Below are 14,983 nucleotides of genomic sequence, written 5' to 3'. Positions count from 1 at the left end.
TGCTACTAAGTTATAAGATCTTGAGTCTATAAATGAATCTTTTCCAATTCTCTAAGAAAGGGCTGTACCCACAAATGGCATCTCGGAAGTGACTTGCGTTTAGAATAATTTATCGACTGTAAATTCAGGATCTTGGCAGAACAGTCTCTTCTCTGTGCAGACATGCAACGCCCAGCGATGTTAATGGGATTTATGAGCAAGTCCAGAGAGAAGCTTGAAATGCACGAGAGAATATGCTAGTGCTGGTCATGACTGCGCTAGAGTTTCCCACACAGATGAAGCAAATAAACCATCGCTAACAAGGTCATTGTTATTCGGGCTGCATTAACCTATCGCGTTTCAAACATTCATCAGCACCGATTGATTAAAAGGACATTATGTCAGTAATATTGCAAATCAACATTACAATGATTTTTCCCCAAAATGAAATGATGTTGTATATCCAAGACTTTAGAGCCGATGGCACCTTAGTGAGCACTGAGAAGAGGAACACGCTGTATCCTGGTGAAGCTGATGAGTTGTTTTACGCAACACAATAATTTTTAGGGTTTGGCTGCCACTCGATTATTTCCGATAAAATAAATTGCTCTGATGTGGGTCGCGAGCGTGATGGTTATGTGGACGGGGCAGAACAGCTCTTCAGCGCTGCTGAGCGCTTCCGGTCCACAGCCCGCGGGAGCCACCGTGCCCGAGGACGCCGCTTACCCACGCAGCTGGGGATGGTGTCGTTCCACTGTGCCAGGGCGTTGGGCACCGACTGGCAGCGGAGCGCCGTGGAGCCCTGAAGCAGGTACCCCGGGTTGCACTCAAATCGGACGATGGAACCCGCAGAAAACTCAGAACCGATTCTCCGTCCGTATCTGGGCTCGGGCACAGAGCTGCACTGGGTGTCGCTGGTTCGAGGAACCGCTGGAGGCAGAACAGAGAACACAGCGTCTGCGTCTCCTTCAGGAAGTCAAGACACTGCCCTGAGTCTGAACAGGGACAGACGCTAGTTGGGTAACTGCTGCTAAGAAGTCAACCACATAAAGACGGAAGCCGTAAGAGTATTAGCAACACTCGTGCCCTGCTGGTGGGACGGCAAACTAGTGCAGCCTCTGTGGAAAGCAATATGGAGATTATTTTGATTCAACTATGCTTCAATTCAGTGTGGAAATATTTTCTTTTTTTTCTTTTTTTTTTTTTTTTTTTTTTTTTTGAGACAGAGTCTCACTTTGTTGCCCGGGCTAGAGTGAGTGCCGTGGCGTCAGCCCAGCTCACAGCAACCTCAGACTCCTGGGCTTAAGCGATCCTCCTGCCTCAGCCTCCCGAGTAGCTGGAACTACAGGCATGCGCCACCATGCCTGGCTAATTTTTTCTGTATATATTTTTAGCTGTCCAGATAATTTTTATTTCTATTTTTAGTAGAGACGGGGTCTCGCTCAGGCTGGTCTTGAAATCCTGACCTCAAGCGATCCACCTGCCTCGGCCTCCCAGAGGGCTAGGATTACAGGCATGAGCCACCGTGCCCGGCCAATATTTTCTATCAGAAAGCAAAAGTCAGTAAAATTTCATAGCATCTAAAAGCTATAGTGGAAAAAAATTGATGATATGTCAGAATTGATCTTTCCTATAAATAAAAGTGAAATATAGAATAGCTATCATATTCCATAAGGTTGAGTATCCCCTTATACAAATGCTTTCGGAATATTTGCTTATGCATAATGACATACATATCTTGGGGATGGCATCCAAGTCTGAACACAAAACTCATTTTTGTTTAATATACATAAGATTTTTAGTAATTTTGTGCATGAAATAAAGTTTCGACCACATTTGGACTGTGACCCGTCACATGAGGTCAGGTGTGAAATTTTCCATTTGTGACATCATGTTGATGTTCAAAAGTTTCAGATTTTGGATTTTCAGATGAGGGAAGTTCAACCCATATAATAAAATACAGCTTCAATTGTATTTGTTGTATTTATGTGTCTGAGTATTTTGTTGCAGTTGAATAATGGTATGAAGGGAAAAAATATGTCCTGTGGAGGCTTCCACAGTCATCTCAGGGATTTTTTGCAAAAGCAAGCATCACCGGTGACAATTTTCCTGCTGTGACCGATGACTTGGGAAGTGCCCACTATTTGTGGCAAAGGTTCTGCTCATCTGAGGGGCTTCAAATGCAGCCTCCCTTGTTTGTGTATTTCCAGGGTGTCACTGTCATCCCAGGGCCTCAAAGATGAGGACAAACACAACATTAAGTCACTATTACAACCTCTTCAGGAGCTTCCTATTGTATTACTTTTTTTATTATTTTACTTTATTATTGTCACTTTCAAGGAAAGTAACAATAAATGAATATTACCCGGATAAAATTAAGGAGAACGTTTTTACAGGAAGAAGTTTGGAAAGTAAAGAGAAGAAACCAATTTTAAGGACGTGAGAAAGTAGGACAGAGAAGAGCCACGAAATCGAGACATCAAACCTCCACATAACGTTGGGGGAAAAAAATAAAATCAAACAATGCTCCATAACTTTCTCTCTCAGCCAATACGCTGGCTCTTGCCCTTCAACCTGGATGTTTCAGACAGCATTGGAGAGAAATCCCATCCCCTACTGTAATTATGCTCTCTTTTTCAGTAAATGTTTCGCCCTGCTGTGAAACAAAATTGAAATCGGCCCGGTGGACAAGGGGGCAGGGAGCAGGGCCAGCCTGCAGCAGAGAGTCACAAACAGAGCGATCAGTTCCTCAGGTGGCCCCCGTGCTGCTCAGACATGGATGCTTTGCTCTGGGCCTTCGTAACGCGGCTCCATGAACGTGTGTGCCCCTCGCAGGGGAAAAGCAAGACACATGACGTGACAGACTCGCTAATCGTTCCCCCCCAGGGCACATGCTCTGACCCACGGATGTGCTGCCGCCCGTGCTGCACCTCTGCTGGTGTGGACAGGGCAGCAACAGCAACGGCAGCGATGATAAAATACATCCGAATCGCTCACAATATCTAAGGGAGTCAGTTCCCTGTTTCCTTTAGTGACTGAGGGACATTTTCTATTTCTCAAAATCGTGCCTCTCCAGGAGTTGAAAATCTGACTCCACAAGCCAGTACGAGTCAGTGAATGCAAACACATTGCTGAGTTACAAATAGGACTGATGCTCAGTCTTCTTCGTAAAAACTACGCATTTTGTAAGCCTTGACACAAAACGTGCGTTTCTTAGAAGGAGAAAACCAGTGAAGCCTCATGGTTCGTGCATCTAGAAGGAGAAGGGGCCTGGGGCAGACCGACAGAAGCAGGCACTTGCATGCCTAGGAGGAACTTCGAGCAGAGAAACTCTTAACATACCTTCTTTTCACCCAAATTAAAAAAAAAAAAAAAAGTATTTCTATGTTTTTAGCTCTGTTTATTTTGCCAGGGCAGCAGGAGAGAGGATATTTGCTCCCCCAAGTTGGCTTCTGTTGCCACATTGATGGATTCCAGTGTTGGTTGATTCTAGTGTTGAAAGGCATGCATTTTGGGCCAAAGTCTCTAAATGCAAATACTTTACAGAATAGCATCAGAGATCTCTTCTAACACTGGAAGAAACAGACAGTGCTGGACTTATGAAGAAACGGTATGTCTGGTGTTTGCCTTTTGCATTGACCTAAGCATCTGCTGACCGTAGGTGCCATATAATTTCCACGGAGTGGCAGGGATCACCACACCTGCACTCTAGTCACGGCAGGATCTGTCATCTCCACTGGCAGTAAAAGGTCAGGGAGCTCAGGGGTGGAGGGAGCGCCATGGGAATCCCCTTTGCCGTGCACATTCAGGGAATTCCTGGGAGCCAGAAAACAGGTAAGAGAAATTTCTGCTCGATGCCTAAAGGAAAATGTGCAAAGCCAAACACGACCAATGTTTGAAAGCAAGAAGTGTATACATCCTACGTCTTCAAAGACGCTCTCTTATGCAGGAAAAAAAAAAAGAGAGAGAGAGAGAGAGAGGGAGATTGTGGTTCAGCCCTGGACTATTGGCACCATCACAAACACTGTCCCACTTCAGGTGGAGAATCACGAGACTGTTGTCATGATAGTTTCTCTCTACCTTCTGCATCTACCTTCTACTTGCTCCTGCACAGCGGAGGGAGCAGCTGCTGATCTGCGAGCGGTGAGGGGTTGGAGGGGCAGGACACAGGCCTGAGCCACAGCTGCGGAGGGGGCTCCACCGTCACTGAAACGTGTTGGTGACATAAGGTCACCGATCTCAGTCCCCACCACTTCTTATGTAGCTGGACACTGGTGAACTGGGCATGCTGCACTCCCTGTAGAGCTCACATCGCCATGGTAACTCATTAAACTGCACCGAACAGCAGCCAATCACAGCTCTTCCCAAGTGCCGACTCACGGCCGTCCATCAGTCAGTGTGGAAGAGCGAGTTAGCAGTTTCCCCAGGAAGGGCCACCTGCTATCACCCTCTTCGGGGCGCTCCTGTGTCCTAACTCCCCCTCTTTCTTCTCTCATGCTTTATAAACGTCCCCTTCTACTCTCAAATGGTACAAAAAACAAACAACATCCGGCAAATATGTAGATCAATCAGGATGCTTTATAAGAAAGCCCCTACACTTCCATTTCTTGGTAAGTTCAGAGAGACGGTAAGATCATCGTTATCAATGTCCCCGCGCGGTTATCCGGCGTGACATGCAGGGGTGTGGAGCGCAGGGCCAGAGACCACGGTCTTTGCACACCTGCAGTCACACGGGCTTTTGCACCGTGACACTGCCACACTTACTGTCACTGACGTCTCCGCGGCTCTTCATTAACAGAGCTGCTAACAAGGGTTAGATTTCCTATAACCGTGGAAATCATAAAGTCTCAGTGCAATTCTAATCTTTAATAATCTATGAAAGTGTGAAGCTGTAAGTGGTATATGAAAGCACTATTCAGAAAATTTTCATGCAACAGAGTTCAAATAATTTCTAGGCTTCAGTGTAACTGCTATCTTTCAAGAGGGGACAGTCAATTGAACTTTTCGTATGTATCGAAAACTTTTCCCACTGGCGTGAAATAATTTATAAATTGCATTTATGATCCCCATTCTTTACCTCCAAAGGATGTACTTTTGATAGAAAAACATCAATTTTTGCATAAACTCACTGGTAGGAACAAAGCAAGGAAAGGAGGTATATTAGGACTTTAGGAAATATTGAAGCTGTTAGAGTTATTATATATTCTTAACCACAGGTAAAACAGATCACTTCTATCAATGACTTTTCCTTTCTACTTTTCTGCATCTTATACATTATGATGATGTATTACTTTTAAAAAAGGAACATAATCTTTAGGAAGCATACCATTTGAGGTTAACATTTGAAGACAGGATAAGCATTGAGCCATTTGCATGAAATATTTTATCTGGTCACCCGATAGATGTTCTAATTTTTTATCAAAAATCAAAGGAAGCCCTTTAAAAAGATCTGACAATGCCAGTAATCTGAATATTTCCAGGAGGAAAAATGTCCTTAAACCAGGTGGTCTAGTTTCTTTACATGTCACACCAAGTTCGGTTTGTGATTCTGCTTCTGCAACGTGATACAGAATTTGAGGACAATTAGAACGGGAAAGAAGCAGTGACATAGTTTGAGGTTTGTCCCCTCCAAATCCCACGTTGAAATCTGATCACGGTGGGGCTGGGCCTGGTGGGGGCTGTTCAGGCTGTGGGGGCGAGTCCCTCACGAGTGGCCTGGGGGGAACCTACTGGTCAGGTGAGTTCTCCCTCTCTAAGTCCCCTTGAGAACTGGTTGCTAAAAAGAGCCTGGCGCCTCCCCTGTCTCTCTTATTCCTCCTCTCGCCAGGTGACACACCTGCTCCGTCCCTGTGAGCGGAAGCTCCCCGGAGCCCTCGTGGGAAGCAGGGCTGGCGCCAGGCTTCCTGAGCCGCCGCCGAACTGTGAGCCAGGTGCACGTCTTTTCCTAATAAATTACCCACTTCAGGGGTTGCTTTTATAACGATGCAAACAGACTAAGACAGGCAGGCTGCTTACACAGGCCACTCCCTAATAAAGTCCATTTTTTTAAAATTCTGGGTAACTGTCTGCATTTTAACAAAAGATGCAACTTATAACAAAAATGTAACTACTTTTCATTCGATAGCATCGCGATTCGATCAACTCCTGTTAAAACACGACAGAGAGACCTTTGCTGCCTATCACCTGTCAAACACCTTTCTCACTCTCTTCCCCTCACCCTACGTCAGCTCATTGCTGAAACCTGAAGGGTTTTTACACTGAACTATTCTGAGGGCATCGATCTTGCAATTTGAGATGATTAGAAATGATCATCATATATAAATAATACAGCATTGTTATTCCCCATAACTTTTTGGAAAACATAACACTGTCAAGAATGCTTTCTGGAGAAGTCTTTATCGAAGGAAAGACACCTTGCTAAGAAATAATTCTCCTCTGATTCTGAGGAAATATTTAAGAGGGGCCAGTAATCTCTCTGGCCTCCAGCAAAATCGAGACCTAGAAAAACTTAAGGATTTGCTTCTTACTTCTAAACACACAGTTTATCTTTGAAGATGATAAGCTCTTTCAGACCTGTTTCTGCAGTCATTACAGCTTCTGCTGCTGCTCTGTGCTTCTGAAAGTACACGAACAGCGTGTGCGGCATTTTTGTTAAGTTCATGTAACAAATACGTAAAACAAAGGTGAAACATATTAGGAAAATCTATGCACTTTTTGAAATCTTGGAGCAATCTGAAACACTTTCAATACACCCTAAATTCAAAAATAAGTGTAAAAGTGCAAAAGTACCAGAAGTTAATAAAAAAAAAGAAAAAAAAACCACAAACAAAATAAATATTCAGTTAGGATACTAGATACATGAGTGATTTTATATTTTCTTTGGTTTTGTTAAATTGCCTTTTAAGTTAGTTTTTACAATAAGATGTGGGAGTGTATAATGCATTTTAAACAGTTACTGAGATATGAACTATTATATAATACTTTACTTAAACAAAATATTGCATTTGAAGTCATTTTGGAAGATATAAAGAGCTATGAGAAGTAATGTGACCAGTATTGGTTACCTTAGAGTGCCAGATAAATGAGATATTATTGAGTCCATGTAGTAGAAATATCAGAGTCAAGTGTCAAAAGAATTGTAATGTTTTTACTAAATAATTTTATTATAAATATATGAATATCGTCAATTAATTAAATGTCACAAAAATGCACCTCTGATCCTTTCAGTGCTTTGTCTGAAAATGGCGGTGCGTGCCGCGTGCGGAGTGACACTCACCCTGATACACGAAGTGGAAGCCCCGGGCAGAAGCCCCACTCTTCGCGCTGAATCGGAGCAGAATTTGGTTTGACGTAGCCAAGGGCAACGTCTCACCTGTACGCAAAAACAGAGATAATCCATGAGACCCAGAAAATACACAGCCCTCGGGGGACAATGGTATTTTGGAGAATAATAATTAACTTGAAATTTCACATTTAATTTTTGAACCTTAAAAAAAAATCTTCCCTTGTATCCACACTCTGTATTATCTGAGCTTCTTAGCAAACCTCTCTCTCACCTTCTCAATGATATTTTAATTAGCCACAATTTTTCAAGTAAAATTTTGAGACATGACCAAAATACTGTCAATTTAATTTTTAAAATTTATGAATATGGGATTAATGAAACCCAGTTAATTTTTTGAATAAGTTGTTAATTGCCTTATATTGTTATTAAAAGTTATTTTTGCTTGAAAAAAAAAATCTTCCCTTTGGGGTCTAAGACCCAAATATATTGTTTTTATAAAGATTTTAAAACTCTGTTCTTGCTTGTTCATTCTATTAAAATACATTATACTCATTATTTCACATACGTTTTCTTTGGAAGAAAGCACCAAAACAGGCCTACGAACTGGTAACAGGGGAGCTACAAGTACTGAGTGAATCATTTATTCAGAATCACTTCAATTTGATAATTACCTGCGAGGATTTTACTTAAAATTAAGAAATTTTCTCTGAATCCAAAGCTGATTAAAAAAAAAACAACTAAAGGATTTAGAAAAAAACCTCCTGAAATATATTTTTAGCCCTTTAAGGTACACACACCGCACGGGGAAGAGTCCGTTTCAGGCACTGGTGAGAGTTGTATGAAGCGGCTTAAGCTTTTCAGACAGGGGAGAATTTGTTACCATGTATCAACATATTGAATGGGTGTCCTCTGATGCGTTCTCAGACATCACATCATTGAACATTGGTAGAAAATAACAAACACAGATCCTAAGACTTTGGGTTAATAATGGAACAGTGAACAACTGGAACAACCAAATCTTTACCTTACTTGGCCAAAGCCTGTGATGCGCATGGCTCACCTGGTAAAGGACTTGGTACATTTACTCAGTAAATGGTGAGAACGTAGCAATAGAACAAATACGGGGTAGGGCATCTACGCGGAGTGGTTAAATAAATTGTGCCACCTAATTCAACAACTCAGAACTCAAAGTAATGGCATTTGATATATACTTATATGTTTTGATAGGGAAAGACTCTTTGTATAATTTTATGTGAAATAATGGGATAGAAATAAGGTGTCAAATAACACCCCATGTTTTATGAAGTCCCATATATGCTCATGCAAGCGTGCAGGGCTGCCTGCCTGTATACTCATGTGCACACTTTCGCATGTGTGGAGGTGATGGGTCTCTGTATCTATGTACTTGTAGGTTTGGAATGATCTAGAAAAAAAATGTTAATTGTTTTTACCTCCCGTTGGAAGATTAAGACACAGGGAATAGAAAATAAAACCTACAAGATAGTTTATTATCTCTTTTTTGGTTATCTTCTCTTTTATGGAGATAAGTACTACATTTCTGACAATCTTTGTAAGCCAAATGATAAAGGCAGGTGGTTTTATATATGGAACAAAAAATACTTCTGAAATCTTACATCTAAAATAAAATTTTCCTAAACACATGTTCAAATTCAAAGATGATTAAATTTCTCATTAATCGAAAAACAGAAAAAGAAATAGACAAGTATTGAAATTAATCGCCCTGGCTGTCTGAACGGAATTGAGCACAGCGTTCTGAGAGTTCACCTGAATGAGACCCAGAGAGGGAGCTGAGCAGTCTGGCCTGGGCGTGCGTCCCGTCAAATAATTCTGCCAAATCGTTCAGCGCTGTCTGGAAATAGGCGAACTGTCCAAACACCACTGTAAAACAAAAGTTGGCACAATATATTTTAAAAAAATGAAATGGGCAATTTGGTTGTACTATATATTTATTGATTGACCCAAAGGATGACTATCCTAAGATTCTTATAAAAAATAAATATTAATTTATTTTCTTTACTTTCTAAGTTTACAGTTGAATACTTTTATTTGCTTCTTTATTCTTGTTATGTTGAGAAACGTTTTTATCTTTTAATAGACACTATTACTACATTAAGATGATGGCAGAAGAATATCTCTGAATGCATTCATTTATGTTTAATTAGTGACCTTTTATTCAATGGAAAATAAGCATAGAAATCACACCCCATGAAAATTTGATGAGATGTTTAAAATTCTTCACAAAAGGTTATTAAATGCCAAAATCATATTAACATATGGCCAAATTGATATTAACTCATTTAAACACTTGATTCAGTAACAAACCACAGGAACGGCTTGTTATGCCACAAAATTCTTATTCTGCAGTTTTATTTTCCTTCCAGGTCATGTGCGTTGTGTGAACACACCTCCTCCAGGTAAAACATAACCACGCATTTTATGACTTCAAACGTAAGCAACGTTTGTGCACCTGGATGGAGGACGCAGAGCGCCTCTGCGATGTTCAGAAAACCCTGTGGTTTAGTATCTATTTATAAGCAATGAGCAACCAATCCTTTTCTTATTTACGTGCCAGGTTAGCACTGAAATCATTCTGCATCATCAGGAGCAAGAAGGGGAGGGGTGTATGCTGGCTGTGCAGGTCAGAATTCTCAGGGCAAGAATCCGTGTTAGTACAATGGGGACAATCCACCTGTAACAGTGCTTGTGCCTGCGTGTGTGTGTACATACATATGTATTTACGTAACAGAATACACACACATGCATAGTACATCAGGCATTATTGACATGTTACAATTTCCTAGGGAGAAATACAAAGGAGGCATGCAGGCAAGATGGATTTTTCCAACAGAAGAAATGCTTTAAAATCCTGGCATCCCAGGGATTACAGAGGGAAGGACGCTACGATTTCTCTTCAGTTCTCGCTCATAAAATCCTTCCCACTCCCCTCCTCCCCAGATTAATTAATTTGTTATCACGCTGGAGGCTGAATGTTTGGGTCTTTTAAGTAGCACAAAGGTGAATTGTATATACATAATTCCTACTTTTCTCGAGGAAATGTTTAGTGAGCATCAACTTCCTGCTAGAAACTAAGAATAAATGATTTGTCATTCCACACTGAACTTTCCACCCAGGGAGAGTAGCGTAAGTCTGTCTCATTACACCTTTCACACTGGGAATTTATAATCAATATTTAAGGTAGGAATATGACATTTTTTTTTCTGCTGAAAAAGCACAATTGTATTGTGGTAATGAGTAAGTTTTGTACTCAATTAAAATCACGGAATAGGGCTGCTGAATCCCATTGTGATAAGCACACTTTGTCATGTATACATGAAAAAAAAATGAAAGGATTTTTGTGATAAAGTAATTTGAGGAATGTTGCTCAGCATTTAGGTGGAAAAAAAATGTATTTCATTTAAACACAGAATTGAGGCTGAGGTTACAGAAGGAACTTGAGTAGGGAGAATTTGGTCCAGCTTAGAGAGTTGGCATCTAGACACTGTTAGGGAGAGAGCCAGGATCTCGGGCTCCCCTAGGGACAAGGGTGCCCAGCTTCGGTGCTGCCTCCAACAACTGCCCCACCTGGGAAGAAAGATAACGGCATTGCCCACCCTTAATCCTATCCTGAGCAAGTAACAACAGAAGTTTACAGAAATCATTTGTCTCTGGTATGCAACCTTCTTACCCAGCAAATAACTTTCCCGTAATACGTTAAAAATGTTTTACCTCGAACACATTCCAACATCAGAATTTGTATCTGCTTTGTATTCTGATTAAGTGACTGCTGTTTTAAATGTAAAGAAAGACCTAGACTACGTAGGGTTTTCATATGACTGTTGGAGAAAAGGAAATCATCTACAAGATGACAGAAGCTACCCTCTGGTTTACTCCAGAGAAGAATCCAACACAGGACGAATTTTCCTGCTCAAGAGTGGGCGAGGCATTGAGCAGACAATGCGCAGAACCACCCAGGAAGCCACTCTGCAAAACTCGCTCCCTTGGGAGCAAAGCACAGGAGGGATGCTCAGAAAGCTGGGTTTCAGCCGGCGGAATAGGACTCTGGCTGCTTCTACGCCCCCGAGCACACGCCCCCAGCTCCCGCTGGCTCAGGGCTGCAGCGATTCCCGTCACAGCCAGACCGGCCACTTCACGGGTCAGCGGTGCACAGAGGCACTCGGGCTCGCCTGACCCACGTGCCACTTCGCGATCCTCCCTTACACGCAAAGACCACCGACCCGGAGAATTGCTTCAGAGAAAAATCAGAACAAAGCCAAACTAATTCTCTCTGATGATTCTGCGCTGGAATCCCAGAAGGGAATTTAAACAGCTCGTATCATGGTGGTAAAAAATATTGTAATGGACATGGTGTGGGACATGCTTGGAAAGCTCGCCACTTAAATGCAACTCGTCTTCTTTTACAGTATTATTTATTCTACTAAGAGCTAGCATATTGGTTCATGAAATGGCAGGAAAATTGACAAGGGACAGAAATATGACAGTAAATTAAAAATAAATTCTTACCAAACTCCTTCGGCACAGTTATGGAGTAGAGGCATATTTCACCAGCCGTGTAATTACGAGGGTAGTTTGGGGACAAAACTACCCCTTCCGACCCCGTGTACTGCCCTCCACACGGAGCTGAAAAGAAAACCGACCAAGAATTATGTCCCGGGCGATAATAACACCACAAGTGCTGTCCAGCCAAGGCTGAAAGTCTTCAAATAAGTGAGCAGCGTGCCCCGTTTATCTGAAAACTTAACAAAATATTAAAGTCACAGTCTCCTTCCACATGGCTATCAAAGCGAAAGAAAAATAAACGCAAAGAGTTACCAGGTTAGAATAACAGTAGCTCAACTTAGGAGAAAGACCTAACGCTATTTCCAGCATCTGTCTCAGGCATGTTTAAACAATGAAGGAAACAGCCACGCTAACAATAAAACAGGTTCGATGAAGACACGACTGAATTACTTTAAAAAGCCTCACCGGCATTTCCTGGCCGACATGAATTGCCATATTAACTTAAGAGACACAAACATTGTTGCAGTTTTCTATTGTTCTTACATTAATATGGGACTAAAAGGAAAAATGATTTGCTTTTTACGGTTTTTTAGTTTTAACTTTTCGTCTCATCGATTGAGTTATAGAGCGACATACATAATTACTAAGGCTGCTGGGGCTTCCTCTAGGTTCACATTAAAGCTGAAGGAGCTCTTTACTAGATAGGGCAGATAAAACACAGAGGGTGTGTGTGTGTGTGCTGATCTTCCCTGATTATCCTATTTACTTCGGAGTTGCTTTTCTCGAGGGGGGAAAAGAAAGAAACGCTGTAGCTCAGATGTTCGGAACATGTTTATCAGCATCATATGTGAAAACAGACATCCAAATCAATCCCAGCCACTCGATATGCAGCCTTTAAATTAAATCGCCAATGCTTCAATCCCTCATATTTTCACGAGTGGGGTCCAAGTCCACCCATCTATTAGGCTGCAGAGCTGTGACAGGACAGAAGTCACCAACTGCCAGTCCTTGCACCTGTCCCGCCTGCCTGTGGCCGGACTGCACTGCTGATCTGCGATGGACCTTCGCTGATTCCAACGCGGACTTATTTTCAGTCTCCCAGAAACTCCGTATTTCTACAGATCAATTCTGCTTTGCTTTCTTACAGGACTTTGAGTCACTGTTTTATTTTCCTTTCTTTTTTTAACAGTCATTTCTTCTTGATCTAGCAATTTTCAAGCCTCAAAAAAAAGACATTAGAGATAACATGTTTAATCCCTTGAATGTTAATTAGTACCCTGTTGAATCCTAATTGATGCACAGAAAATTCTCCAAGATTAATAAAACTCCTCAGAATGTGGTAACGCCGAGGTGAAGGCACTTTGCTAATGATTTATCAAGAAATTTCCCAAATCCGTGCATTACAATGGCTTGGAAAATTTAAGCCCGATTCTAAAAGTCAAAGAGAAACAGCTTAGACATTTGACAGCTTTGACCTGTTTATGATCAACTGGTAGAGATTTTACTTAATTAGACCAAGCTCGGCCTTCACACTAATGTCTTAATGCAGAATCATGTTATCATTCTAAAGACATTTGCATAGACTTTTTTATAATTTTAAATAGAAGAATTCAGTTTTCTCTTTTAGGAGGAGGAGACTTCCGTAGCTCAACTCCAGGAGAGCTGCAAGAAAACACTGGGAGACTCAGCTACCAAGGCAGACGTAGCCCTCAATTTTATCCCCCACTCCTGACCCATGTGAATTCAACCAGCGTATTTCAGAATTATCTCTTCTTTCTCCTCAAAAGCTTAACATTTAAGTTTAAAAAAATAAGTACAAATAAAGAATAGAAATTTATTTTCTTTTAGTTCAATCACATAAAATTCAAGCAAATCATTCTGCAAATACGTTCTTTCCACCAAAAAAAAAAAAAAAACCAAAAACCAAAATCATCAATTTCAAATTTTAAATAAGAATTATAAATTAAAAGTGGAAATAAATCATCACTGGGCCAAAATGTTGATGCCCAAATTATTAGAGATGGGACTCATTCTTATCAGCGACATTAGCAGGATGTATTTTTTAAAGTGTAACTACAAAGACTATGCTGCCCGGGGAGAGAATGAAAGAGCGTTACCTTGTCGTAATAGAGAATATATATTTTTTAAAGTCAAAGATGAAATAAAAGAAAACTACCTGGCATGTTGGTTTGTTACCACCTTGATAAAGTTGTGCTCATGCCTATACATTCTTCCTCAGACTTACAAGATAAGCACCAAACACGCATAACGTGTTTCAGACACAACAAAACATTTGTGCAATTGAGAAAACTATGTAGATAATTTTATTTAACACTTAATTATTATTATGTCTGTGTTACTGTGTTAATCTGAGAAACAGGTGAAGTCCTTCTTATAACAGAAATTATTTTATATTAATGCTATAACAAGAAAAATAGGTGCTTACTATCTGGTAATTATCGTATTAGATTAATGCCTAAATGAATAAAGACATTCGACAGCATTCATTGCAGATGGCAGCAACAGCCTTGCTCATCCATTAGGGGTTAACTGAAACACACACACACACACACACACACCCCTCTCTCTCATATGTAAAGGCAACAACATATGATCAAATTGAATAAACAACAATGGCAACAAAACAAAACTGGAAAAGAGAAGCTATTCTGACCCATGAAAGGGGCCCCACACTGCTTCAATTTCAGTTCAAATCATATAGCAAACCTCAGTGAGCATAAATTCCTGGCTACAAATGAATAACCAGGAAAAAGATCATACAATGCCTCTGAAAGAAAACAGACCAAAATGCACTGAGTGCATCCTACACTATAGGAACTTTCAACATGTTTAACGTGGAACAGAAGTGCCGAGTTCCGCGGGTGATCTCAGCGAGTCACAGGTGCTGGTTCACGCACAGAACGTGCTGCCCCCGTGCGAGGTCCAAGATGCACCGTGGGGAAACCGTGTCTGCTTTGAAGATTTGGAACATCGAGTTTTACTCCCGTCTGGGCAGAACACCACTCCAAGAAATCAGTGTTCCAGGAGTGATGTGCTTTGACGCCTGGTAAGAATAATTGTGCCCGACTTCACAGGTCTTCAGACATGGAAAAAGAAACACTGTCTGATTTAAAATTTTATTATAAATATATTGCCCATTGTCCATTGTGACTTCTTTTT

The 14,983-nt window shown here is 41.1% G+C and overlaps 1 protein-coding gene across 1 annotated transcript in view; it reads right to left on the bottom strand.

Moving 5' to 3' along the window:
- Positions 1-14,983, bottom strand: part of CSMD1 (CUB and Sushi multiple domains 1) — a 1,229,803-nt gene that overhangs the window by 130,975 nt on the left and 1,083,845 nt on the right. The window contains exons 31-34 of the mRNA XM_045535313.1: positions 11,807-11,923; positions 9,050-9,163; positions 7,256-7,351; positions 706-909 (exon numbers count right to left, since the gene is read on the bottom strand). Of these exons, the coding sequence (XP_045391269.1) occupies positions 706-909; positions 7,256-7,351; positions 9,050-9,163; positions 11,807-11,923 (531 nt within the window). The remainder of the gene's footprint in view (positions 1-705; positions 910-7,255; positions 7,352-9,049; positions 9,164-11,806; positions 11,924-14,983) is intronic.

Source organism: Lemur catta, chromosome 22 (assembly GCF_020740605.2).
Source record: "Lemur catta isolate mLemCat1 chromosome 22, mLemCat1.pri, whole genome shotgun sequence".
NCBI classification, from domain to species: Eukaryota; Metazoa; Chordata; class Mammalia; order Primates; family Lemuridae; genus Lemur; species Lemur catta.
The sequence above is the reverse complement of the archived record's forward strand: the minus strand, read 5'-3'. Positions and strand labels throughout refer to the sequence as shown.